Genomic DNA, 25,536 nt, shown 5'->3' with positions numbered 1-25,536 from the left:
TGCTGATCCGGGGTGTAGCCGTCCGTCCCACCCAGCAAACATCATTCCTAACATTCACATCAGTTGGATTTCTTCATGCTGGAAACAACAAGCCGTCAGCATCTTTATTTGCGGAGCTCTGTGAGTTTTATGGGTAAAAAAAATGGCAATAGCAGCAGTTGGCGCCTGCTGGTTGAAAATATTAGATCACCAATAACTGAGCGATGGAGGGAAAATATTGTATAGAAAAAAGAAAGAAAAAGTTTATTTGTTGTTCTGAAGCCATTTCAGAGAAAAACAGGAGATATGAAATGAAAAATAATAATGTGTGATAACTGTCTTTAGATGTTTTGACCAGAAATCTCAGTTTGAGGGTTATTTTCTTTCCTCAGGTCTGAAACAGTAAAACTCTCCTCTTTTTTTACATATTTTATTTAATATTGTTTTGCATAACTTTTATTTTGTAACCTTAGTGAAGGTTCAAATGTTTTCAAAGATATATCAAATATGTCAGGTTGAATTTTGGGGAAAATGTGTGTGAAATCAAGTAATACTGAATATTTTAATGTTTGAACATCTCGGTGTAGATTGAATCTAGAGCTGGAACAGGCTGATAAAACTAAATTTAGGTGATTTCTTTTTTCAAACCTTAAAGCTGCTTCAAAGTATTAATGGGAGGAAGTTGGACATCTAGACATCAAAAGAAACTGATATTGACAAATATATTATTGCTTGATAATCACTCTGTATATGACATATTAAAGTACTTTTTTAATTTTTTTTTTTTTATTAGAATCATTGTGGCCTACAGCATTCAAGTTTAATAAAGTTTAGTGGGAATAATTTCCTTTAAAACAAAAATAATACCACAAATTCCACCTTGAAGTCAACCGAAAACACAAATCAAATGACCCAGTGTATGTATTTATATTCTCAGTGCAATTAGAGACGTTTAAGAGCGATTTTTTTTTGAACGCTGTATTTATTTCAGAGCCTTTAGCTCCTTTTATTCTGACAGTTTCCGTTCAGCGTGGCACGCGGTGACGTATTTCCGGCGTCATGTCCGCTCGGTGGTAAAACCGCATGGCTAACCGGCAACACAGCGGCGTTTTTCCAGTTCTGGCGTCCTCAGTGAAGAATATTTAGTGAAACAAGACGTCCAGAGGTACACGGAGCTTTTATTTTGTGTTGTGTTTGCGTCGTGTTGTAAAATATTAAACCGGAAAGAGGCTGTTAGAAGCAAAGAAATGTTTGTTGTGTTTAGCTGTTAGCATCAACAGCGTCGGACAAAGAAAAGACATTATATTATATTATATTATATTATATTATATTATATATTATATTATAATTAGAAAAAACAAAACTGACTCAACAGATATACTTCAACACGGCAGCAACAATTGTTAATAAACATTTAACTTCAGAGTTCAATGACGACGTTGAAGTTGGCTTCCGGTTCGGTACTTCAGAGTAAAGTTTCTGAAACTTTACTGACAGCGTTCAGAAACTTTCAGAAACTTATTGTCGGTTTTTTCATCTTTTAACGTCGTTAAAGCGTCTTAAGACACTTCAGATGAAGCCTGAAACACATTTTCTATTTGAGGAAACCTTTATTCTATTTGTAAATATAAATAAAGGGATATTTAACTGACTTTGTTTCCCCTCTGGACCACATTAGACCTGCTCGGGTCCACAACTACAGAACTCGCACAGGTTCGGTTTAAGGTTTGACACCTGCATTCAATTATTACAGGACACTAACAAATCTCTGAAACACACTTTCTGATTTGTGAAACTTTTATTCTATTTGTGAAAATGAATAAAATGAGACTTTGCTGCATTTCTTTTCACATCCGGACCTACGATGGACCTGTTTGAAACTTTTCACCCGAGAAATGTTTGTTTTCCAAGATCAGAAACTGTTTTAAATAGTCTATAAAATAATAGAATACAGGTCTGATCTGTCTTAAGTTGATCAGTTTTAGGTCTGGACCAGGTCTGATGTGGGTTAGATGTGAAAAAAAAGTAGTGAAATGTCCCTTTTCTATATTTCCACAAATGGAATAAAGATTTAACAGATAAGAAACTGTTAAAAAATATTTGCGGGCCTCTTTGGAACAATCTAGTCCACGTTTGACCTTTTTAAATAGAACAGTTTTAGATCAAAACCAAAAGCAGTGAAATGTCCCTTTTTATCCCCAAATAAAAGTAAGATTTCACATTTTAAAGTGGGTTTCAGACAATGTCAAGGCTTTATTTAAAATGTCTGTGCAGCTTTTACAGCATTAAGAAGTGCCCAAAAATCAGAGATGCAGGTTTCCCTTTAACTTTCCCCTTAAATGCCAAATCAGAAGTTGTTGATCACATAAAAAAAACACGTGTTTTATTTCTCTTTTGAGAGCTCGTAGCTCCATTTGATTTAATTTGCCAATTATTATTTGACTATCACGATTAGAATATAGTACAAATAAATCTCCATAATGCATTTCAAATGTTACAGAAATAAATTTTCCCAGTAAGGCTAAATCCCTAAAAATTTATCAAAGTATCATCTACCAGTAAATATTATTATTAAAGCCAACAGAAAACATCCCTGTTTGCTGCATATTTAAAGTTAAAACTAGACAAAGAACAAAACAAGAGGTTATAATTAAGTGTTTTTTGAGTGGTTTTGTCTGACAACTCATCTTTTTTCCTGCAGATGGCAGAAGTTGCGCCAGAGAAAAGTCGAGGCTTGAAGTTTGCAGAGCAGCAGATGCTGCGTCACGGCTGGGAACACGGTAAAAAAACAAACAAATCTCTCGTGCAACGATCTTTTAACAGCAGCGGCGACGTGTCCGGTGTCTCATCCTCTCTCTCTCTCTCTCTCTGCTCAGGTAAAGGACTCGGGCGAGCTGAGGACGGCATCGCGGAGGCCATCAAGGTCAAAGTGAAGTGCGGCAAAGGAGGAGTGAGTGTTTGTCCGTTTTCTTTGTTCTCACGTTAACAAACCAGCTGTTCGTGTTGAAACAGGCCTGAACTGAGGTTGTACTTTTTTCCCGTGTCGGCAGGTCGGCCACAAGGAAGGAGAGCAGTTCACCTTCCACTGGTGGGATCACGTCTTCAACAAGGCCTCCTCCAGCCTGCAGGTGGAGTCAGGTCAGGTAGGAGTCCCTCCCTGTTACCATGGGAACTGTGGTCACACACAGGAGCGCAGAGACAACCGGTCGGGTTTAAAACACATCAGTCAGCAGGTAAAACTGCAGCTTCGAACGAACACCTTTTAAAACAGTAGAATAAAAGTTTCAATTGGAGTCAAACAAAATACTGAGAAATGTCACAAACCTTTTATGTATAAGAAAACACAGAGCGGTCATTTTGTCGCAGAGCTGGAAAACTACAAGAATGAAGAAAACATGTGGTTGGCCTGGGCATGTGTCACTCAGAACAGAGTCAGCCAATCAGAAGAGAGGCTCATTGATGTCACTGAGCTTTAAAGACACAGCGTGTTGTTGGTGAAGAGAGATGTCAAAGTATATTGGGATGTTTACGGTACTTAAAACTAACGTATTTTTCGGACTATAAGGCGCACTTAAAATCCTTAAATTTTCTCCAAAATTGACAGTGCGCCTTATAATCCAGCGCGCCTTATGTATGGTTACTTGTTGTGCTTATTGATCGATTTTATGTGGTACAATGCGCTCAAAAATCTGTTGAAATGTGTAAGTACGACTTTGGTAAGCAACGAAGCCGCTCCGCTCAGTGGATATTCAGAGCATTACGGTACGCTGTGTCACGACCTGATCGCCCCGTAACAGGAATGTAATGTCTGAACTAAAAGTGCATTCATGTGGGGCAGCCCGCGCCCGGAGTTTGATTTACCGGACTGTGTTGTTTTGCTTAATGCGCCTTATCCGGTGCGGCTTATAGTCCGAAAAATACGGTACAAAAATATCTTTCTAAATATCTCTAGGTTTCAAGACCGCAAATACAACTCATTTATCAGCCAGAAACTGAAAATAAAATACAAGCATATTTCATTTTTTAACTTTCTGCGGCTCCTTTAATGAATCATGTTCTCCAAATATTTCATCAAAATCACTTTATTTGACATGTTTTATTTAAAACATCTCCAAAATTTAAATGTTTGCATGATCCAGATTCTGAAAAAAGCTGCTCAGAAGTTAACGTGATTGGTTGGCTAAATGCTGTGACTTCCTGTATCCCTTTCAAAGTAACAGCGCAACATTACATTACATTACATTTATCTGACGCTTTTATCCAAAGCTACTTACAATAAGTTCATTTCAACCATGAGGGTACAAAACTCAGAACAACAAGAATCAAGAAAATACAATTTCTTCAAGAAAGCCGAACTTCAAAGTTCTATCAGTAAGTTCTATTTTAAGATACTAAAGTTCTACTGTTCAACTATGCAACAATTTATGGTTTTCATTTCTTTGATATACATTTTTAAATGTTAATGTATTTTAATATTAATATATTTTTTATATATAATTATATATATACATATATATGTATATATATAAAATTCATGTTCATATTAATAATTTGTATATTTATTTTTTTATTTTAATATTGCAACGAATGCAATCATTTCTGAGTAAAGCTAAAAGAAAATAGTTTTCCTGTCAAGTCTCTGTTCTCAGAGGTGGAGAAGTAAAGATTATTTTTTTTTATTTATTTTTTTTTATTAAAAAACACTCCTGTTTCAGGAGGCGGTTTAAACTTCAGGTTTTGAAACAATTTTAAACGTCAGTTTTTAAACTCCCTTTTTTCATGTAATCGGTCGGTTCCGTCTTCAACAGAAGTGATCAGAGTGAATTCTGGTTTTGTGAACGCAGAACGGTCCAAAGTTAACGAAGGCGGCGGAGGACGGGGAAGAGGACACGATGATCTCCAACAAGAAACCTCGTAAAGCTTCGCTGGCGAAGGCAAAACTCTACGGCTGCTTCGTGAAGGTAAATCTGTTCCTCATTCATGTGTTTACCTCTCGTCACATATCCGACTACATTTCTTGGACCGTTAGATCTCCACTTTGTCGTGATAGTTAATTTGTAGCGACTAAATTTGAACACGGCGAAGGACGATAAACGAATGTTGTAGATTTACGTCACTGCCCCAGTAAATTAAAGTAGAAACCGTCTTCTCTGGATGTCGCTGACCGGTTCCCCCTTTCAGTCGTCCACGCTGCTGTCCGGTCAGGAGCAGCCAGAACCGAAGTCCTCCGACTCGGACGACAGCAGCAGCTCGGACGAGGAGGACGACCGGAGACTGGATCTGTCCAGCACCACCCAGTAAGACCTTAAAACTGTGGGAAGATTTCACTTTATTCAAACGGAAACATCTGGATCCGTCTCTTGATCAACATCAGCACGTTATCGTGGCCGCTGGTAACGTGAACATTTGTGATTTCACCCGCTGGAGAGAAACATCAGATTTTGGAATAGGAAATCTTCAACAGTTAAGTGTTCCTGAGCCCATGCAGTGATTTCCAACAGAGACCCTTGAAATGATTCAGAAAGTTTACAGCAACAAGCCGGGCGAGATGTTTCTGAGTGACGTTCAACGTTTCAAGAGGGGCGGAGCTTCACTGTCCAAGACCGAAGAAGAACGAGCGTCAGGTCAGGAGACACCAGCTGGGTTTTCTTTGTGTCACCGTGAATTCGTCCCCCAGAGTCAGACTGTCAACAAAGAGTTCCACTGGGACCTTCTGAGGAGTCTGAGGGGAAAACATTCACTGTGAACCACCTGAACTGTGGCGCCATGGCAACGGGGTTCTTTAACAATAGCAGTGATTCTGCAGTGGAAATCACGGCATAGGCTCAGGAACACTTGGCTGTATGCGGGGATGTTAAATATTATTTTGTTCCCCAAAGAATTTGACCCCAAATCTGATGTTTCTCACAAATCACAAATGTTCACGTTACCAGCGGTCACGTTAACGTGTGGAACTTCACTTCCTGTTTTTCTTTTTTCTTTACATTTGACGTGCTATCTATCATTTGTCCGTAAACTACTTGTTCATTGGTTCCTGACAGGCTGTCCGACAGTGACCTGATGAAGGCTTGTGGAGGACGCACGGCTCACAAGTAAGTCGATTAAAATCGAACAAAATCTGAGCATTAAATCCTTCATGAAAACAACAACAAGGTCTGTGAACTGTTGGATAATAAATAAAAGTTCATTCTCATTCTTATTGTTGTTTTATTTATTTAGAGGAGCCAGGCACGGCTTGACCATGAGCGCCAAGTTAGCCCGGCTGGAGCAGCAGGAGGCCGAGTTCATGGCCAAGTACTGCAAAAAGAGCCGAGCGGTGGCTTCACCGGAGGAGACGGCTTCACCGGAGGAGGAATGTGGCGGGAAAAAAACTAAGAAGAAGAAGAGGAAGAAGACATCCACCGAGGAGCTGAATGGTGATGAAAGTCCTGAAACAGACGATCAACCTAAAAAGAAGAAGAAGAAGAAGAAGAAGAGAGCCAGTGGTGATGATGATCATGATGATGTGATCTATGTGGAAAACGATGAAGAGGAGCGCCGCCACAAAGCGAAGAAGAAACACAAGAAGGAAAACGAGGTCGAAGGAGCAGATTCACCGGCCGCAGAGGAAACCGCTGAACTGCACACGGACACTAAAGAGAAGAAGAAGAAGAAGGAGAAATCGACCGAGAGTAACGACAAAGAATCCGGCCAATCAAACGATGCAAAACTGGAGGGAGTCGGCGAGTCGGCCGCGAAGCAGAAAAGGAAAAAGTGTAAAAAGGACAAGCAGTGTGCGGACAGTGGCGCCAAGGAGGCGGAGCTTCCTCCGAAGAGGAAGAAAAAGAAGTCCAAAGATTAAGATGGAGACTCTGATGAACAGATTTATCGGAGCTGGTCGAGGAGGTCCGAGTCTGATTCGGCCTGAAGGTGAATTTGAGATGCTTTCATCTGATTGAAAATATATTTTTGTTGTTTCTCTTCTGCCGACGCACCAAAGACTCCAAAACCGAGACTGAGAATCCAGCGGACAGTTGGAGGCTGGGACATGTTGTTTGTGTTGCCAACTTTCTATGAAATATCATCATCATCATTTTACTGGACAGTTAATATGAAATGTAAAGAATTTTAACATTTGATGAACAATGCTCTTGTTTTTATAATTAATGATACAAAAGGTGAAAGTAGACAGAGAGAAATGTGAAATGCAAATTAAATGTTGTGAAACATCAAAATGCACTTTTTGGATTCTTTAAGATTTCTTTCTTCTTTTTTTTTTAAATCATCTTTATTCAAACAAAAAAATTCCAAAAAACGATCGGTGTAAAACAGACTGGAAATAAGTGTTGGTAGCTTTCGAAAATGCGTGTCTGTTTGATTGACAGGCCTGTGGTGCTCTCAGGTTACAGCTATCTCTAGTTTGTAATCACATCAGTCAGATCCACTGCTAACTCCTCCCATAGCTCGTCCAAATATGGTCACATCCTGCTCCTAACGAGCACCAAAAACAGGTCTTCTTGAATCTTCTTTTCTAATGAATGAGGGATTATTTTCAGATGGACCTCCAGAAAACTAAGAAGAAGGAGTGACTTTAGCTAACAACACCGAGAGAACTGATGGACACATTTTATTCACTTTGGATTTGATGAGAGAAGTTGAATGGGAGTCTATGGAGCCGGAGGCTTTTTGGAGCCGACCTCTAGTGGCACTCGCTGGTATTGCAGCTGAAGACACTTCTGGATGGGAACCATGTTTCAGACTCTGAAGCTACGAACACTTTTATATACGGTCTGTGTTATACACTCTTTGCGACCCTGAAGCTGCAGGTGAACTGAAAGAAGTCGTAACCAAACACTGTTGCAGTCTGAAGTAATTTTTAGACGTCTGGTGCCGCATGAACTCCGTCTGACCCTGAAACAGGACAGGTGTCTGCAGGATGATGACACATCCAGACATTTCTCTTTAAATGGGTTAAACACTGGAAATGAAATAGCAGGTATCACATTTTAATAGCTGTTTTACATCGTGTCATTTAAATTAAAATTCAGTTTTTTGTGCAGTAAGTCAGATGAGTTCAGGTTACAATGTGTTTGTTGAAACAAACAAACAAAAAAAAACAAACAAACAAACCGACCCATGAGGTCAGATCTGTGGATGCAGCTGGTTTTCTATCAATTAAAGGTCCCATCTTTTTCCATCTCGGGTGTCATGAAATTTGAAGATGAGATAAAAGACCAGCCTCCATAAATCACAGCTCCTGTCTCGCGGCACGTGAGCGACGCGCGACGTCTCACTGAAACTTTGTTGCAAAGGAAGCGGCTCCTTTTTCTCCAAACACCTGCGAGCATCACAGAATTAAAAAAAAGACCGTGTAAAGCCATTTTTCAGACGTCTATAAGTATGAGCCGCCCGGACGGACGTCCACACACCGGCACCATGCAGAGACGAGCCGCAGCGCGGAGCTCGGGCCTCCCCGACGGCTGCTTCGACATGTGGCAGGACTACATGGACCTGAACGCCCTGCTGAGGGCGCTGTGCGGCGGCCTCCGGGAGCCCGACGACGAAGACCCCCAGTGGCCGAGGAGGGAGAGGGTCGCGCCGCGCAGCTCCAGCCAGACCTCATCCCCGGGGAGGGAGACCGGCTCGGCCAGCAGCCTGTCGGGCAGCAGCAGCAGCGGTCAGACCTCGGACTACTGCCGCCTCTGCAAGCAGAACAAGGAGTCCCCGCGGGTCTACCAGTCTCACAAGCTCAAATCCGACGACGGGAAAGTGATCTGCCCCATCCTGCGGAGCTACACCTGCCCCATCTGCAGAGCCACCGGCGACGACGCGCACACGCGCCGCTACTGCCCGCAGGCCCGGCGGCAGCCGGCTGCGAGGGGGCCGCCGGTGTCCAAGTCCTGGTAGCCCGGAGAGGCGTCCCCACTCTGACAGAGACTGTTCATAATTTCCAAAGAAAAGGTTTTTTTTTGGGAGGCATGTGTTCGTTGTTTTCATAAACTGTTTGGAGTTCCAGAGCAGTTTGATGTTTGACTCTGAGCATCTCTCGGATGATGCCGTTCAAGTCAGCTGATGATGGACACGGAGAGATTGAAAACACCGCAAGAGACTAATTACCAAAATGTAAATATGTGTTCACGTGTCCAGAGACTGTTTCCGTTTAAAAACAACAACAACAGTTGTTTAAAGTTTCACTTTAAAAACACCTTCAACACCAACCTGTTCTTAAAAAAAACAATAACCGTTTCAAACCTTGAACAATGTTTAAAAAAATTATTAAAAATGAATATGGAAAGAGTGCCTGGTGGTTTTACTCTTTGTACTAATCTATTTATCAGACTTAAGTCTTAATTATGGATTCAGGACAACAAGGTGAAAATAGCAGTGTTGCATTTTAACCAATAGATTAGAGGTTTAACTGCATCTTTAGCCTGTTTGTGATAATCTAGTTCAGGTCTGACCTGTCTGAGTGTAGTAGTTTTTGGGCTTGGACCAGGTTTAATGTGGTAAAAAAAACAACAGTAAACGGTCCCCCTTTTTTATTCTTACAAGTAGATTAACGGTTTCACAAATTAGAAACAGTGTTTTAAAGAATCTTTTGTCTGTGTGGGATAATTTAATCCAATTTTGACCTGTCTTAAGCATCTTGGTTTTAGATCTGGACAAGGTCCAATGTGGTGTAGATGTGGAAAAAGAGTGAAATGTTCCTTTTTTTTTTTTTTTTTTTTACTTATGAAAAAATAAAATACAGGTTTCCATAAATAGAAATCAGGCTTCATATAAAATATTAAAGCGTTGGATGGGTCGACGTGGTTTTTAGTCCTTAACTTGACTGTCTGCTGAGTGATGTGCATTGGGAAGGCATTGCTATGGTAACTAATTGGCCAATTGCAGAGACTTTTTGGTGTTTGCATTGAGATTGAGGGAGGTCCTTTTCCAAAAGTTGGACTATTCAGAGATTTAAAACAAATAAAACACGAATAAACAGTTTGTTTTTAGATATAGTTTTTGTTTATTTACTCATGGAACCTGTCAGAGACAGAATTATATTATTGATCTCATATCAGTGGATTATTAGGCTACCAATAACAGGTATTATTATGCTGCAGCTACCTGAGGAGGAGGTATCATATGTGGAAAACATGGGAAACTTTTCAATTTTGTTCTATAAAGGGTCATCAGAGGTTCTGTAATGTTAAACTACAGCTGATAAGTGTCAACATATTGATTGAGAAGCTGCTTTTGGCCTTAATGCATTTGATCAGTTCATTACCTCAAATCCATTTCACCGCTCTCCTCTTTCTGCCTTTTTTTTCCCTCATAAAAATGACCAGACTTTCTTCAAACCTAAAAAAAAATGTGCCGCCACTGAGAAGTTATAGAAGCGACAAAGATGGAGAAATTCTGGAGTTTACCACAGGAAGGACATGAGGTCATAGCAGATGTGCTAACAGTTTGTCTCAACAGCTCACAACAGACCAATGATGTAATAAAAGCACGCAATGTAACTGGATGTAGAAGGATGCTTCATACTTCCAGCAGCACAAGCTCATACAAACACAGACACAAAACGTATTCCTCGCTTCATGTCCTGTTGTTTAAAAGAAAAATATATGCAAAACCTCGTTTCTGAAATACTTGGGACGCTGTGTAAAATGTAAATTAAAACAGAATGCGATGATTTTCAAATCCTGTAAACACATATTTAATTGCAAATATATGTTTATTTAAAATTTCAAGGCAGCAACACGTCTCCAAAAAGTTGGACAGGGTCAACGAAAGACTGGAAAAGGTGTGTGAAGATTAAAAAAGAACAAAACACCTGGTGGAACATTTCAAAACGAATTAGGTTACCTGGCAACAGATCAGTGACATGATTGAGTTTAAAAAGAGCATTTACAGAGTGTTGTGAAAACAAGAAGTGAAAAATAATTGCACTCTGTTTTTTATTTACGTTTTACACAGTGTCCCAACTTTTTTGGGAATTGGGGTTGTAGCTGCTATCTACTACTGATGTTACACAACAGTCAAAGAGACAAAGAGAAAAGAAACACGGCGCTGACTATCTGGGCCAAATCAGAGCGTCGGCCTCACAGATGCATCTGTTAAGAAATGTACAGTCTGATGGATCCCAGCTCTTCGTAGGCTCCCTCTGAGGGATCATCAGCGCACACGGACCCAAATCACCCAACGTTTCGTCAACCCAGTACCTGTTAAATGCAGAACAGGAACTTCAGTACGTGTAATAACATTCCCACTGAACATAGAGGAAATTATGTAATAAAAAAACAAAAAAAACAGTTGACAACTGATACAGGATAAGAACAAGTTTGGATCTTTAGATTTTTGTACAAATTAAACAAACCCACAATCTCCTCTACACAAATATAAAAAAGATCAAATTTAAAAGAAAAAATATCTTTCCTGCCAGTATTCTAGGGTGAGATAGTCCACATGTAAAAACAACAATTTCACAAGAATTTGTTTCCCCTTGATAATAAGACTAATGATAATGATAAGACTGCTGGTTGATGCTTGGGCTGAAATGGGAACATTCAAATATCTTAAAAAAACACAGAACTGTCTTTTTTACATCAGTGTGTCGTTACGTCCATCAATCCAGACCCAGTTGTTGTTGTTTGTCTTGTTCAACCCGAACCAGAATCCATGAAACTTGTCGTGGTAGAATTTGGTGTTATTTGTGATGAATTCCTGTGAGACAGATCATCAGAAACATTCACTCTTTCACACTTCTGGGTGTTGGATCAGACATTGGTGTTGCGGCGTTGGTTGTTTGAGCTCACCTGTTCTTGCAGGTTATCAATGATCAACAGATCTGCAGTTTTTTCTTGGCAAAGCTTCAGGCTAGCTTCCCAAGTCATCCAAGGAGAGGGCTTGTTGTAAAAGAAATAGCACTTTTCCTGGAACTGAATCCAGCTCTTTTGACACGGCTGACACTCTGTATTCATGAATTGAAAAAAGATACAGAAAAAGATTCAAATTGAGCTCGAGTTGTAAAGTAAACAAAAATATTCTTGCATGTTAGCGAGGTGACGTTTAAAATATGGCATCAACTGCCTTGAAGTTGATGATTAACAGACATTTCTGCATATGTGGTTAAAAATAACTCAATCGAAAACAGTTAACATTTAGGCCAAACGACCTTCCACAGAAAGCAGATCAACTTATTTTTAGAATTTAAGATTATTACCCTTGGTTAGATCTGCAGTTTTTGTACTGTGTCACAAATATAAAATTCCCTCAAATATTGTAAAAAAAAAAAGAAGAAGGTTATTTTCAGAGTAGTTTGTGGCACGACTATAAAATAGCATCAACCGTGACATAATAAGCTTGAATTGAGAGGTCAACAAAGGGAAGTACTGACTTTTGTCTGGGCAGAACTGGTTGACCGGGAAGTTGCTGAAGCTCAGGATGACTCCGAGCGTCCGGTTCAGATCGTCTCTGTCTCTGCTCACCTCCTCACTCTTATTCTCTAATGTTCTCAACTGCGCCATCAGCTGCTCGTTTTCTGCCGTGAGGACGCTGAGATTTGCTTCATGTTTGTTTTCCACATTGACTGTGAATGAGAGGAGACAGAAACACTGGTCAGCCAATCGATCAATGAACGTGTGCGTCGGAGAAGCTACATTTTCACGTTACACACATTACACACATTCACATGACAACGAAACTTTAAACACAAAGGTGATGAATTATCGTTGCGATTGATCGATTTAAGCAACTTTTAGGTGAAATAGAAAGTCATTGAAAGTGGTAAAATACTTTTTAAAATGCATCATGAAACAGATTAAACCAACTAAAAACCAGACTAGAGAGTAAAATACAGACAGACTCAGTGAACAACAGATCTCTTTCTGCTTGTGTTTTTTGGTTGAAGGCCTCCCAGACAGACTTGGTTGTTTTATACCTCATGTAAGTTGCTGTAAAATATTGTGTTGAAATAAAACTCACTGTAGATGATGATGATGATGATGATGCTCGCCAACAGGAGGAAACAAGCTATCACCAAAAACACCAGCAGAAGACGGGGGTGAGAGTTTGTAGCTGCTTCATCATCTGCTCGTGATGAGAAAACGGACTCAGTCGTGATGGACAGTGTTGTGGTCACGTCGAGGCTTCACTTTACATTACATTACATTTCATTTATCTGCCTCTTTTATCCAAAGCGACTTACAATGAGTTAATTTCAACCATGAGGGTACAAAACCAGAACAACAGGAATCAAGAAAATACAATGTCACTCTCATTTTAATGTTCCAACACATGAGTGAGTTTTTTTTGTTTTCCTCTTTTCTTCTTTAAACAAATTAGACATTTAGACAAATATAGATTCTGACATAAAACTATCAGAACTTTTGTTTAACCACACAGGACAAATCTATACACTTATTATTTACCATCATGTGGCAACACAAGCAGAAAAGTAAAAAACTCCAAATGTGTTTCTGTATCTACGTCTGTTCTGCATGTTTTTAAGTATTAGGAGGCTTCATGTTTTCAGGACGTCCGTCCGGCTTTTGAGGACACGACGTCTCAAGAACGCTTTGAGGGAACGGCTTCACATTTGGCACAAATATCCACGTAGACTCGAGGACGGACTGATTACATTTTGGTGGTCAAAGGTCACCGTGACCTCGCATAACTCACACAAATTCATACGCCAATCACACACTTCTTCAGAGGAAAAAATGATGAAGAGATGGCATTGAAATACCAAAAATGTGAAAGGTCAGCTTCACTGTGATAGCACAATGCTTACCTGGCACAGTAGCAGCAGGCTGTTTAGGTTTTACTTCAGAGTAAATGGCAGGGTCCTCTTTTCTCTCTGGATGGGGAAATGATGAGACAACTTGTTTTTTTCACATCGCGATGTTCTTTTTCTGGCTGAGTTGCCTGCAAAGTCGTTCTTGTGTTCGCAGTATATTCTCAGTCTGGTGTCTTTTTTGTGTTTCTGTCGTGTTGACTCTCTGATCAAACTGTAGTGCTTCAAGTCTTTAACAAAAGTAAAACATTTCTGTGGCACTGCGACTTTAACATTTCACATCTCGTGCCCAAAGAAACACCGACTTCACTGGATTTGACAAAGTTTTTCCATCCGAACGTGTCTGAGCAGTGTAAATATTTGCAACAAGCTTGAGCTCATAAATTGATGCGCCGCGTAAAAAACAACGGCTAAAGTCAAGTTTTTGGCTACGGCATGTAATTATGTTAATATTATGAAGACACTTGCTGGAACATGCACACACAAACCAAAACATGGACCTTTTGGTGTTTTCTGTGAAACAACTCGTGCGTATTGGATGTCATGGCGATATAAACGAGTAAAAACAACTTACTTTTGTGACTAAGTGCTTAAAATTGTTAAATTGTCTAGAATAGCAGTGAAAACCGTGTTTGGTTTCAATAAACAGGAGTTACGTACCTTTTGGAGGTTGTTTACCATTTCTGAAAACCAATGTGGAATAATTGACTTCTTCCTCCATCCTGATAAATCACACGCCGTCGTTGCTGCTTCAGTGCCGAGAAGCTTGAACACAAACTGGCGTGACTGAACAAAAGGGAGCGTCAGAACAAAGCAAAAGGTTCCTCTTCCCCTTAATGCTCAATAAATTGCGCATACTGGCCATCTTCAAACCATGCAGGAGTGGCGGCGCGGCTTTGTTGTAATTTATTCGACAAATTTTCTGTTTGGCAGGAAGTAGGCTTTTTTTCTGTGGCGAGCAGATGAACACACACTATTGCGATACAAGTTGACCCATCGTGAGCTGGAATCCACTTTTAGAGCTGTCATGTTTATTTCTAGTCGGCATGACCACAATGTTTGACGTAATGACCATGAACTGCAAGAGAAATGACTGAATCAATGTCTTTGCTATTACACAATAAGACTGTTAAAATTCTATAATTTTGTTCAGGTCAACAAAGACCAAAACCGAACCGTACAGATGATTTCAAAAATAAACTTCAGTGTCCATGTTCCTCATAATCAAGGAAGTCAACTTGTGCAACAGTGGATTCAATGAACAAATCAGACTTTTTAACTCATAAACTAGTAAAACTATAAATACTAGTCATAATAAGAATAAGGTGGGAAGGACACTTGCAACTATAGAAAAAGCAACTTTATTTTATTTTTGTGTATGTCAGTTTTGACAAATAAAAAACAACAACAACATCAATTGTTTCGATACTGGACGGAGTCCTAGTCTGATTTGATCAAAGCTCTTCTTTCACAGATCCAACGGTTCCTGAAGTCGCAGCCCGTTTTTTGCCAGTTGGCCTGAGGATCCGCTCCCGGCAAACTCAAAGCACAATTTAAGTTGTTTTTAGCTTCTTGTGTTTTCCAGTACCTAAAGAAGGGAAACACCACGTTACATCGGTCTACTCGACTGTTTGGGAGAAACAGTAAAAAAACAAAAAACATTGAGGGAGTTGTATGGTGATATTTAGTGATAATGCTAACTTTGACTTGTGTTGGCTAATATAGCGACCAATGTTATCGTTTTTAGGCTAATTTAACGTCGAATCAACCGGAGAGCAGCAGAACTTCTCTCTCAGCCGCCGCTGCTGCTTTTTGAGTTGAAAGAGATTTCTTAATTTCCTTTTACTCATTTCACCGCTGGTTTGTTCCATTGTGATGATATTGTTTCTAAATTGCTGTAGTTATGATTCATAGAGGTTAAGAAGGCAACGTGTGTGTGTGTGTGTGTGTGTGTGTGTGTGTGTGTGTGTGTGTGTGTGTGTGTGTGTGTGTGTGTGTGTGTGTGTGTGTGTGTGTGTGTGTGTGTGTGTGTGTGTGTGTGTGTGTGTGTGTGTGTGAGTGTGTGTGTGTGTGTGTGTGTGTGTGTGTGTGTGTGTGTGTGTGTGTGTGTGTGTGTGTGTGAGTGTGTGTGTGTGTGTGTGTGTGTGTGAGTGTGTGTGTGTGTGTGTGTGTGTGTGTGTGTGTGTGTGTGTGTGTGTGTGTGTGTGTGTGTGTGTGTGTGTGTGTGTGTGTGTGTGTGTGTGTGTGTGTGTGTGTGTGTGTGTGTGTGTGTGTGTGTGTGTGTGTGTGTGTGTGTGTGTGTGTGTGTGTGTGTGTGTGTGTGTGTGTGTGTGTGTGTGTGTGTGTGTGTGTGTGTGTGTGTGTGTGTGTGTGTGTGTGTGTGTGTGTGTGTGTGTGTGTGTGTGTGTGTGTGTGTGTGTGTGTGTGTGTGTGTGTGTGTGTGTGTGTGTGTGTGTGTGTGTGTGTGTGTGTGTGTGTGTGTGTGTGTGTGTGTGTGTGTGTGTGTGTGTGTGTGTGTGTGTGTGTGTGTGTGTGTGTGTGTGTGTGTGTGTGTGTGTGTGTGTGTGTGTGTGTGTGTGTGTGTGTGTGTGTGTGTGTGTGTGTGTGTGTGTGTGTGTGTGTGTGTGTGTGTGTGTGTGTGTGTGTGTGTGTGTGTGTGTGTGTGTGTGTGTGTGTGTGTGTGTGTGTGTGTGTGTGTGTGTGTGTGTGTGTGTGTGTGTGTGTGTGTGTGTGTGTGTGTGTGTGTGTGTGTGTGTGTGTGTGTGTGTGTGTGTGCTTACGTCACATTGGAATTACTTCCATCCACCCATGTCCACGTCTCCTCTGTGTTCTTCTTCTTCAAGCCGATCCAGTAGCCGTGCTCGCTATCATAGTATTCTTCTGTGTGGTTATTTATGAATTCCTACATTTTTTAATACTGGTGTTAATTATTGAATAATAATAATAATAATAATAATAATAATAATAACAATCTCTCTGTTGCCGTACAGTCTAATGAGAGTAAAACAAATGTATTCTTACGAGATGTTTGGACTGAGCTTCACAGGAGATATAAAAAGCGTGAACAAAATGTGGAAACTTTGGAGCTTAAAGTCGCTTCCGTAATAATTCAGACATTTTCGAGACTTCCTCACCATATTGAAGATTTAATTTTAAATGGGTGAAATTGCCATTTTCCTGATCAATCAATCTACACACAGAAACTGAAATCTCCCTTTTACGAAAAAGTATTTTACCTTGAAGAAGCTTCCCATCTTTTAGGTTAAATCTCTACGGGATTTGTGGAGCCCCGTGTCCCGTCAAAGCATGCAATACACTCAACAGTCCACTAGAGGACACCGTGTCCGTGTCACGTTTAGCTTTGTCGTACACGCACATACGACCAGGCTCGAAGAAAGAGGTCATGTGACGAAGCACAAAGAGTGATGAAGTCCGGCGTTTGAGTAAACGTGGATTCCTTTTTAAGCAACATAAATTGCTCACGTAATCTAACGTATTTAACTTACGTTAAGTTGCGTGGCGTTACTTACATTAAGTTACTTCATCTTTTCCTTAAACCTGAGCACGTGATTTTGGCGCCAAAAACCTCGGACACCTTATGTTTTCCATCTTAGGCTAGGCAAAAACACGACCCTGATACGCTGACCTCTAGTGGACTGACGGGTGTATTACATGCTTCGGTGGGACACCAGGTAGGTTTATCTCATTCTTTCTCTCAAGCGAAGAGCTCTGAAGAATTTTTGAAGTAAATGCCAGGTTTATTTATGTTTTGTTTTTAGCTACTTATTTGTTCCAGTTTTGTGTACATGTTTTTTACACCCTTCAATAATGGAAGCATGAAGTGTCTTTTTTAAATTACTGACCGTTTTCTAACCTCACACTTCTGGACACCGTGCACATCCGTCTTTCTGGCTTTGTTGGAACAATAAAAAAACCAACCAATAGCAGTAAATGAGCCTTACCTGTTCCTCCTGGCTGTCGATCACCACCAGATCCGCCTGGTTTTCTTTACAGTGATCGCGGCTTCCCTGCCAGTACTTCCACTGTTTGAGAAACAGGTAACAGTAGGACTGAAACAGCAACCAGTTGTCCAGGCAAGGTTTACACACTGTTCAAATCAAAGAGCAGGACAACATAATCATAATCTCAGTTGTGGTTTATTATATATAAAATATATTTTATAAAATTAAAGAACTTAAATGTATTATCTGGGCAAACCTCAATTCTTAACAAATTAAAAACATTTATTAAGCCAGAAAGTCCAACACGATGTGTCGTCACGACATTAAACACATGAAAAAAAGCATCTGAATGAGGAAAACAGCTCAAAATGAAGCGGTGTTTTTTCCACCTTTGTGAGGGCAGTGTGTCTTCACTGGGAAGTCGTCGTATTGCAGGATGACTCTGATGGTCCAGTTGAGTCGGTCCCTCTGTCCCGCCAGCTCCTCTGTCCGTCTCCACAAGGCCTTCTTCTCCGCCTGCAGCTGCAGCAGCTGCACCGACCGCCTGAAGTTTTCTCTGCTCTGCTGGTGTTTGACTACAAGTCAGGGATGAAACTGTTACTGCTGCTGCTCTCGGGCTGCCTCTGATGCCCTTGAACGCACCGCCAGGTCGGACTTACAGTGGATGATGAGGGCGACGACGGCCGACACCAAGATGACGCAAATAACTCCCAAGACCAGAGTGAGTGGAGTACAGAGTGGGCCTTTCTTTTTATTCTCTACGAGGACAAATACATTTATTTGATATTTTATAGGGAATATGTCGGGGTTTTTGTCCTGGAAAATGAAATTAAAAACGACCTGTTTGAAGAGGTTGAGTGTCCCGCGCCAGCTCCTCAGTCTTCACCTCGTCATAGATTATTTCCTCTTTGTTTGGTTCCTCTGCAAAACAAAAGCAAAAAACCTTAAAGAAAATGAAAACTGAGATTATGAAATTTCACTTTCTGGTCTGCAGTGTGTTTTTTCTGTACTTCTACCTGTGTCCTTTCAACAACTTACAACTTACTTAAACTTAGCCTACGCTGGAAATGTTGCCGCTTGAGATCGGTCTCACTTACGACACTGTTTTGATGCTCACTTGATGAGATAAATTGAGTCAAGTCGAGTTAAGTTCACTTGAAATTGGATGAAATGACTTAAATTGACTTGAGATGAAATGAGTTCTTTTAAAATTTAGAAGAAGTGGATATGTGACTCACCTTGTGTGGGACCGCCGTTCGTTTTGAAAATCACCGTCACATAATGAGGTTCTTCCTCCATTATTAACAGATTAATCATGAAAAATATCTCAAAAGGCAGAAACACCAAAAACCAGAGAAACTGGCATCCAGCGGTTACAGGATATGCACTTCTGCTTTCCTGTGAAGGTTTAAAGACGCAGGCACATGCTGATTCTTGTGGTCTGGTGTTTTGGGACGGAGGCGGAAACTCGCTGCAGCTGTCACAAAGGTCACGCTTCACTAATGACTAAATAAGACAAGTTAAAAATGATAGAAATAAAACAAATTCAAACACAATCTTGTCTTTAACCCTCGTGTTGTCCTTGGGTCAAAATGACCCGCAGTTCTATTCAACCAAGTTCTATTTTATTTCTATATTTTCACATTTTTTGGGGGATCATTGGTGACAAGGATGCTGTGAGGGTTTATTTAAACCAAAAAAAAAAAATCCCCAAAAATATAGAAATAAAATAGAACTTGGTTGAATAGAACTGCGGGTCATTTTGACCCGAGGACAACAGGAGGGTTAATTTAACTTTAATCAAACTCTTAATCTTCTCAACCTAATTGTTGTTATCTGGACTGGTCCTTTTTTTTCTTCTACATTTTCTACAATGTAGAAGAAAACTGAAGACATCAGAACTATGAAATGGAAAAGCAAAAATATGTCAGCTTTTTAAAATAATTGCTGACCACACACAAAAGGACACGTGTAGTATTTATTTGTTGCCAGAAGAGGGCGCTAGATAGTAACTGCAACTGTGAAGAATGATTACAGAGAGGGTGCACTTTAATTTTGAAAATCCGTAATTTAAAGGAAGTAAACACAGAACTAACTTATTCTGTGAAACGATTGGATATCCTGCTGTGTTTTTCCTCTTCTGTTTTATTGGTCCAGTCGCGTGATCGAATATGAGTCATTTACAGTTATGTGACTAATTATAAGATCAGAAACGTCCCCGCCCCCTTTTATAGAAAAACAAACGACTCTCTCCATAGACTTCAAATGTAAAATAGAGGAAGAAAACCAATCCGGATCAAAATTACTTTAAAACTGACACTAAATCCAGGGATTATATTTACACCCTGACAGCCATAATAAGCTGGATAGATGAACATTTGTTTTATTTGATTCCTCCTCCGTGACGTCACCTGTTCCTTCTACAGAGTGGTCCCATAGAGCCTTAAATAGAGTCCCATAGAGCCTTAAATAGAGTCCCATAGAGCCTTAAATAGAGTCCCATAGAGCCTTAAATAGAGCCTTAAATAGAGTCCCATAGAGCCTTAAATAGAGTCCCATAGAGCCTTAAATAGAGTCCCATAGAGCCTTAAATAGAGCCTTAAATAGAGTCCCATAGAGCCTTAAATAGAGTCCCATAGAGCCTTAAATAGAGTCCCACAGAGCCTTTCTATCAGCATCTGTTTTAGGACATTCAGGAAAAAACAGCGGAGATACGAGTTTTTCACATCACTGTTGGTACAACTAACAACACAGCAACTCTTCGGCACATCGTTTATTATTTAAACCGGTTAGTTTAAAGCAGAAGTTTGGAGAGAAGTCTCAACTTCCTCCGATCCTAACACCCCCCCCCCCCCACCACCCCACCCCACCCCCCTGGGAGGGGGCGTGTCCATACGAGTCTGAAGAGAGTCAGAGGCAGCTGACCAATCAGCGCGCAGGAAACGTTCCAGGAAACGCTGCCGGGTCTCCACCTGCAGGTGCGACAAGCAGCCAGGAGGGAGACTCGACGCGGAACAAGCCGGAGAAGTCACGTCTTTATCTGAAGAGAGAGTCCGGAGGGCCGCGATGGTTTGCGGAGGATTCGTTTGCACCAAGAACGCTCTGTGCGCACTCAACATCCTTTATGTGGTCAGTGAGTCTAATATCTGCTTCGTATTTCAGAAATGTTTGTTCATCACATTACATCACATTTCATTTCATTACATTACATTTATCTGACGCTTTTATCCAAAGCGACTTACAATAAGTTCATTTCAACCATGAGGGTACAAAACCAGAACAACAAGAATCAAGAAAATACACATTTCTTCCAGAAAGTCAAACTACAAAGTTCTATCAGTAAGTTCTATTTGAAGGTACTAAAGTTCTACTGTGAAGGAGGAAGAGGAGGAGGAGGAAGAGGAGGAAGAGGAGGAGGAGATGTGTTTTTAGTTTGTGGTGTCCTGATGTCGTTGAGGAGCTCATTCCACCATTCAGGAGCCATTTACTGCAAAACAGGCAGGAAGGCGTTTGCTCGACACGTGACAGGTGTTAATGATTAGTTAATGGAGCCGGTTGCTGCAGGCTGTGTTGGTATTAATGGTTCATATTTTTGTAAAACCTCTTTTTTTTTCTACACATCAGTCTCAACTGAGGTTCAAACTGCCCACAAGATCGATGCAAGAAACTTATCAGCAAGGAAAATGTGTCGCATTTATCTGTTGTTTTGTAGTTATATAATATTTTACATCAAAAGTGACACGTTTTTAGTGAGAAATTAGTCCTAGAAAGACATTAGAGTAAGAAAATGAATTGAATTAAAAGATCAGTCTGCGGTTAACTTTAAAAAGCAGAAATATAAAACGAGATATCCTCATAATAAAGGATGATTTCGGTTTATTTCTGCAGCATGTATTTCCTTATTCCCGTAAATCTGCAGGCTAAAATACACCAGAATGATCCTTTAACAACGGCTCAAATTATTATATTTGATTTTGAGCCATCTGTCTGCAGCTCTGGAGATCATTGAGCCTCTTTTAGATCATTGTTTTGGTTTAAAAAAAATGGTTTGGTTTAGTTTCCTCTTTTAAGAATGTAAAATAATACAATATAATGTAGAAAATAAATCTGGAAATGAATGCAGAAATATAAACGGGAATAAATAGTGAAATGTGGAAATATAAAGACAAATAACAGTTTAAATGAGCATCGCCTTTGCTTCACCTGTATTGTTTTTGTTTTTTGCTCTTGTTTTTACTTGAAAAAAAATATGGCAAAAGCAATACTCATTTAAGATTTTGTTATTTGTCTTTATATTTCAAAAAATATTTATTCATTTATTTATTCCCCTTTATATATTTTTTTTTCCATAATTATTTAAATATAGCAAAAGTCCTGAGAGACACATCTTTTTTCCTTCTCCCCCCTCAGCTGGTGAGCCTGCTGCTGATCGGCGTGGCCGCCTGGGGGAAATGGTTCGACATGGTGTCCAGCATCCGCGTGGTGGCGGGGGTGATCGGCGTGGGCGTCTTCCTCCTCCTGGTGGCCTTCGTGGGGCTGTGCGGCGCCCTGAAGCACCACCAGGTCCTGCTCTTCTTCGTATCCTTTTGTTCAGAGAGGTGTTTTCCTTCTTTTTACTGTTTTCTTTCGGGACGTGAACTTCCTCAGCTCGCCGCAGTACATGATGATCCTGTTCGTGGTGTTCGTCCTGCAGTTCTCCGTCTCCTGCGCTTGTCTCTCTCTCAACACTGACCAACAGGTACGTCTGCTTTCCCTCCACGGCTGAAGAAGTTATCGGGACGTAAACTTCATGACTTTACCGGAGTATTTCCACGTTGTGCTACATCGCACCTCTAAATACTTCTTTTTATTCAACCACAATACATTTTGTTTTAACAGCTTTAGATTCAGATCAATTATGCAGATCTGACCATGAGGTAATATTACAGATTGAGAACATGTAGGACTGTATTTATCTTCAGAGTAGAACTGATGTAGAAGCTACACAGCAGTGGATATAAAATCATTTAAATGAGCTTCTTTTATCAGCTGCAACATTAAGATGATTAAGACTGGATATAAAAGAGTTCGTAGCTTCAGGTCTGTAAAATGGTTCTGATCCAGAAGTGTCTTCAGCTGCAATACCAGCGAGTGCCACTAGAGGTCGGCTCCAAAAAGCCTCCGGCTCCATAGACTCCCATTCAACTTCTCTCATCAAATCCAAAGTGAATAAAATGTCTCCTTTTTTTTTCCTCTGCAGAACCACCTGCTGGAGGTCGGATGGAACAAATCGGAGGCGACTCAAAGAGACGTGGAGAAGACGCTCAACTGCTGCGGCTTCTCTAACGCCAACTACAGCAGCTCGTGTCCTGCTGTGAGAGAAAAAAAACACCTGGAAATATTCCTTTATTTTCCGCTCGGCTTGATCTTTGACGTTTTACTCCCTTCTCGTCTTCTAGAGCTGCTTCACGAACCCGACGCCGACGCCGTGTCACTCCTGCTCGAGCATCATCCAGCGGTACGCCAGCGAGGTGCTGCGGTTCGTCGGTGGCATCGGCCTCTTCTTCAGCTTCACGGAGGTACACGAGGAACGTTCTGGAAAAATGTGGGTTTCCGATGAACGTTTTTAGAAACTGACTCCCGCTCGTTACCGTTTCGTTTCAGATGCTCGGACTTTGGCTCACGCACCGATACAGAAACATCAAAGATCCCCGATCGAATCCCGGAGCCTTTCTATGACCGCTCGGATTCAAAGGAACCCAAAAACACACTGCTGATGATTCCCCCCTTTTTAATTTTGTACAACTTCATCTTTCTGTTCATAAAAGAGACTTTTGGCTGAATAATTTAGTGCTCACACTACAGCAGCAAAACAAAGACTCGTAGTCTTTATTGCTGAGCTGGCCAGACCGGAGGCTAATCACTTCTAAGTGTGTGTGTGTGTGTGTGTGTGTGTGTGTGTGTGTGTGTGTGTGTGTGTGTGTGTGTGTGTGTGTGTGTGTGTGTGTGTGTGTGTGTGTGTGTGTGTGTGCGCGCTCACCAAACACACCTTCTACAAATAGTGCAGGTGAACACGCGTTGTTTTACAGCTGTGTTTGGAGTCTGAGCAGCAGAAGATTAGGATCGAGTTAAAGTCCAACCTGCAGCAGCTTGTTTTTTATTTATTGTTTTTCCCCCTCTGTTTAAATCACGTTTCATCTCTGGTTCTCTCTCAGCTCTCACTTTTCTCTGAACAACCAGAACAAAGAGAGCCTGTTTCAGATCCGTCACTCACATTCCTCTCCACCAAACAGGATGCCAACCAGGAAGTGCTGACGTCAGGCGGTCCAACCTGTTCCACGAGAAGTCCTTCAACTTATAGCAGCAGTTTAATGCTTGTGTGCACACTGTATGATTATCTGATGCCTCTATTGATCTCAGCAGCAGGTGATCGTGTCTTGAAGTGCAGCTTTTGACCTGTCCTTATGTACACTGGAAATTAGAAAACAAATTATAGTTAAATAGCCTGCTAAGCATGTATATATATATATATATATATATATATATATATATGTATATGTATACATACACACACACATATATATATATAAAAAGTCTGGTAATGTGTTAAAGAATGTGAACAGATGTAATTTATAAGAAAAGGTTAAAAGGCAACCTGACTTATTGTAATAAATATGTGCTTGAACAGAAGTGTCTTTTATTTATGTTTTTACAAAGTATTCTGGGAAATGTCACGTTAAAAGTTGTGTAAACAAGAAGTAGGACGTTGCCATGGATACATGACCCCCGTTTAATAATTTAATTTGGGAAGATGTGCCGAGTTGTCCGTTAACGGTTGGATGTAGCAGTGAATCACCGGATGTACCGACATGAATCACTAAATCACTGATACTGAAGAAAGTTTAAAAACCGGGTGATTCTGATCGGAGTTCTGAACGTTCACAGTCCCGCCCACATTAGTATTTGTACATTTATCTGGTAATTATGAAAAACAACCTCATAATCCGGATTAGGAATGAAAGTGCCCATCAGAATCGCGTCTGTACGACTTTTAACAGTTAAGAGCTAATTCGGTGAATTTAATTTTCCAAAATCTAAACAAATAAAGGTGCGATCAGGAACTTGCCTGAGAATCATTAGGTTTTAAGATTTCTTTCATATCAGAGTAGCTCACTGATAATTGGCGGAACATCTAAAGGTTCACGGGTAAAGTAAAACTATTTACAGTTAATTCGGTTTAGTTACTTTTTCAAAATGTAAAAAAAAACACGAGCAAACAAACAAAACTGTCTTAATTAATCTGCGGCCCACGGCGCAAAACGCTGTATCCATGGCAACGTTCTACTTCCTGCTTCTTATAAAAGTTTACGTGTGTTCATACAAGTGACGACTTTTAACGCGATGTTTTCGCAAATACTTTGTTTGAAAAACAAACAAAACAAACAAACAGATAGTTAAAAACCAGAGCCAAACCGACAGAGACTCAGCGGCACTGCTTTAAACGTAAACCTTACATTTGTGGACAGGTAAAACCTGGAAGTACTTCCAGGGTCACAGGTCATTTAGTGGGGGAGAAGGAAAGCAGCACGTGGTGAGTGTGGCGTTCATCAGTGTGATGTGAATAAACGCTTGTTTCACCTTTATAATATATTATTTTCCTTGTCAATGAATCTCACAATAGTTTCAGAGTAAAATTCAGTCAGTAAAATGTGAAAAAGTAACAACAGATCAGAAATAAGAAAACCTCAGTTTCCCTAAAAGTCCTAAAATCAAAAACATTCAGTTTTTATTGATATAAAACAGCAAATTCTTGAACTGGTTCTTTACACGTAAAACAAACAAATTCAGCTCTCA

The 25,536-nt window shown here is 40.4% G+C and overlaps 5 protein-coding genes across 5 annotated transcripts; 3 read left to right on the top strand and 2 right to left on the bottom strand.

Moving 5' to 3' along the window:
* Positions 1-1,039: 1,039 nt before the first annotated feature.
* On the top strand, positions 1,040-7,186 carry gpatch4 (G patch domain containing 4). The gene is made up of 8 exons (XM_069715017.1): positions 1,040-1,144; positions 2,681-2,759; positions 2,856-2,929; positions 3,030-3,122; positions 4,824-4,940; positions 5,161-5,276; positions 6,021-6,071; positions 6,199-7,186. Exons 2-8 carry the CDS (start codon positions 2,681-2,683, stop codon positions 6,818-6,820), a joined length of 1,152 nt encoding a protein of 383 aa, XP_069571118.1. The 5' UTR covers positions 1,040-1,144; the 3' UTR covers positions 6,821-7,186.
* A 1,195-nt stretch (positions 7,187-8,381) lies between these two features.
* Positions 8,382-8,955, top strand: nanos2 (nanos homolog 2). Its single transcript, XM_069715019.1, has one exon. It carries the CDS (start codon positions 8,395-8,397, stop codon positions 8,863-8,865), a length of 471 nt encoding a protein of 156 aa, XP_069571120.1. The 5' UTR covers positions 8,382-8,394; the 3' UTR covers positions 8,866-8,955.
* A 1,692-nt stretch (positions 8,956-10,647) lies between these two features.
* LOC138630569 (C-type lectin domain family 12 member B-like) lies at positions 10,648-14,482 on the bottom strand. Its single transcript, XM_069715001.1, has 7 exons — positions 14,402-14,482; positions 13,739-13,804; positions 12,931-13,035; positions 12,344-12,535; positions 11,763-11,917; positions 11,552-11,670; positions 10,648-11,168 (listed from the first exon to the last, which is right to left on the bottom strand). Exons 1-7 carry the CDS (start codon positions 14,460-14,462, stop codon positions 11,021-11,023), a joined length of 846 nt encoding a protein of 281 aa, XP_069571102.1. The 5' UTR covers positions 14,463-14,482; the 3' UTR covers positions 10,648-11,020.
* Positions 14,483-15,102: 620 nt separating this feature from the next.
* Positions 15,103-19,098, bottom strand: LOC138630570 (CD209 antigen-like protein E). Its single transcript, XM_069715003.1, has 7 exons — positions 18,942-19,098; positions 18,544-18,624; positions 18,363-18,461; positions 18,093-18,278; positions 17,704-17,849; positions 16,522-16,643; positions 15,103-15,329 (listed from the first exon to the last, which is right to left on the bottom strand). Exons 1-7 carry the CDS (start codon positions 19,018-19,020, stop codon positions 15,182-15,184), a joined length of 861 nt encoding a protein of 286 aa, XP_069571104.1. The 5' UTR covers positions 19,021-19,098; the 3' UTR covers positions 15,103-15,181.
* Positions 19,099-20,659: 1,561 nt separating this feature from the next.
* On the top strand, positions 20,660-24,116 carry LOC138630582 (tetraspanin-13-like). The gene is made up of 6 exons (XM_069715018.1): positions 20,660-20,832; positions 22,114-22,281; positions 22,361-22,441; positions 22,943-23,056; positions 23,142-23,261; positions 23,347-24,116. The coding sequence occupies exons 1-6, from the start codon at positions 20,770-20,772 to the stop codon at positions 23,419-23,421; spliced, it is 621 nt and encodes a 206-aa protein (XP_069571119.1). The 5' UTR covers positions 20,660-20,769; the 3' UTR covers positions 23,422-24,116.
* The last annotated feature ends 1,420 nt before the right edge of the window (positions 24,117-25,536 follow it).

Source organism: Brachyistius frenatus, unplaced genomic scaffold (assembly GCF_029030835.1).
Source record: "Brachyistius frenatus isolate BFR_SWC_R1_liver_20210118 unplaced genomic scaffold, ASM2903083v1 Contig_137, whole genome shotgun sequence".
NCBI classification, from domain to species: Eukaryota; Metazoa; Chordata; class Actinopteri; family Embiotocidae; genus Brachyistius; species Brachyistius frenatus.
This window is presented reverse-complemented; position numbering and strand designations above follow the sequence as displayed.

What these genes read in the sequence shown, in the direction of transcription:
- LOC138630569 (XM_069715001.1), bottom strand. Translation starts at nt 14,462, where the DNA reads ATGGAGGAAGAAGTCAATTATTCCACATTGGTTTTCAGAAATGGTAAA. An exon ending in CCAGTTCTGCCCAGACAAAA is followed by an intron (nt 11,918 to 12,343) that starts GTCAGTACTTCC and finishes TCATGAATACAG; the next exon opens with AGTGTCAGCCGTGTCAAAAG. An exon ending in GGACGTAACGACACACTGAT is followed by an intron (nt 11,169 to 11,551) that starts GTAAAAAAGACA and finishes TGCATTTAACAG; the next exon opens with GTACTGGGTTGACGAAACGT.
- gpatch4 (XM_069715017.1), top strand. Translation starts at nt 2,681, where the DNA reads ATGGCAGAAGTTGCGCCAGAGAAAAGTCGAGGCTTGAAGTTTGCAGAG. An exon ending in GCGTCACGGCTGGGAACACG is followed by an intron (nt 2,760 to 2,855) that starts GTAAAAAAACAA and finishes CTCTCTGCTCAG; the next exon opens with GTAAAGGACTCGGGCGAGCT. An exon ending in GATCTGTCCAGCACCACCCA is followed by an intron (nt 5,277 to 6,020) that starts GTAAGACCTTAA and finishes GGTTCCTGACAG; the next exon opens with GCTGTCCGACAGTGACCTGA.
- nanos2 (XM_069715019.1), top strand. Translation starts at nt 8,395, where the DNA reads ATGCAGAGACGAGCCGCAGCGCGGAGCTCGGGCCTCCCCGACGGCTGC.
- LOC138630582 (XM_069715018.1), top strand. Translation starts at nt 20,770, where the DNA reads ATGGTTTGCGGAGGATTCGTTTGCACCAAGAACGCTCTGTGCGCACTC. An exon ending in CTCTCAACACTGACCAACAG is followed by an intron (nt 22,442 to 22,942) that starts GTACGTCTGCTT and finishes TTTCCTCTGCAG; the next exon opens with AACCACCTGCTGGAGGTCGG. An exon ending in ACAGCAGCTCGTGTCCTGCT is followed by an intron (nt 23,057 to 23,141) that starts GTGAGAGAAAAA and finishes CTCGTCTTCTAG; the next exon opens with AGCTGCTTCACGAACCCGAC.
- LOC138630570 (XM_069715003.1), bottom strand. Translation starts at nt 19,020, where the DNA reads ATGATTAATCTGTTAATAATGGAGGAAGAACCTCATTATGTGACGGTG. An exon ending in TCGACAGCCAGGAGGAACAG is followed by an intron (nt 16,644 to 17,703) that starts GTAAGGCTCATT and finishes TAAAAAATGTAG; the next exon opens with GAATTCATAAATAACCACAC. An exon ending in GGAAGTAATTCCAATGTGAC is followed by an intron (nt 15,330 to 16,521) that starts GTAAGCACACAC and finishes TCCCTTCTTTAG; the next exon opens with GTACTGGAAAACACAAGAAG.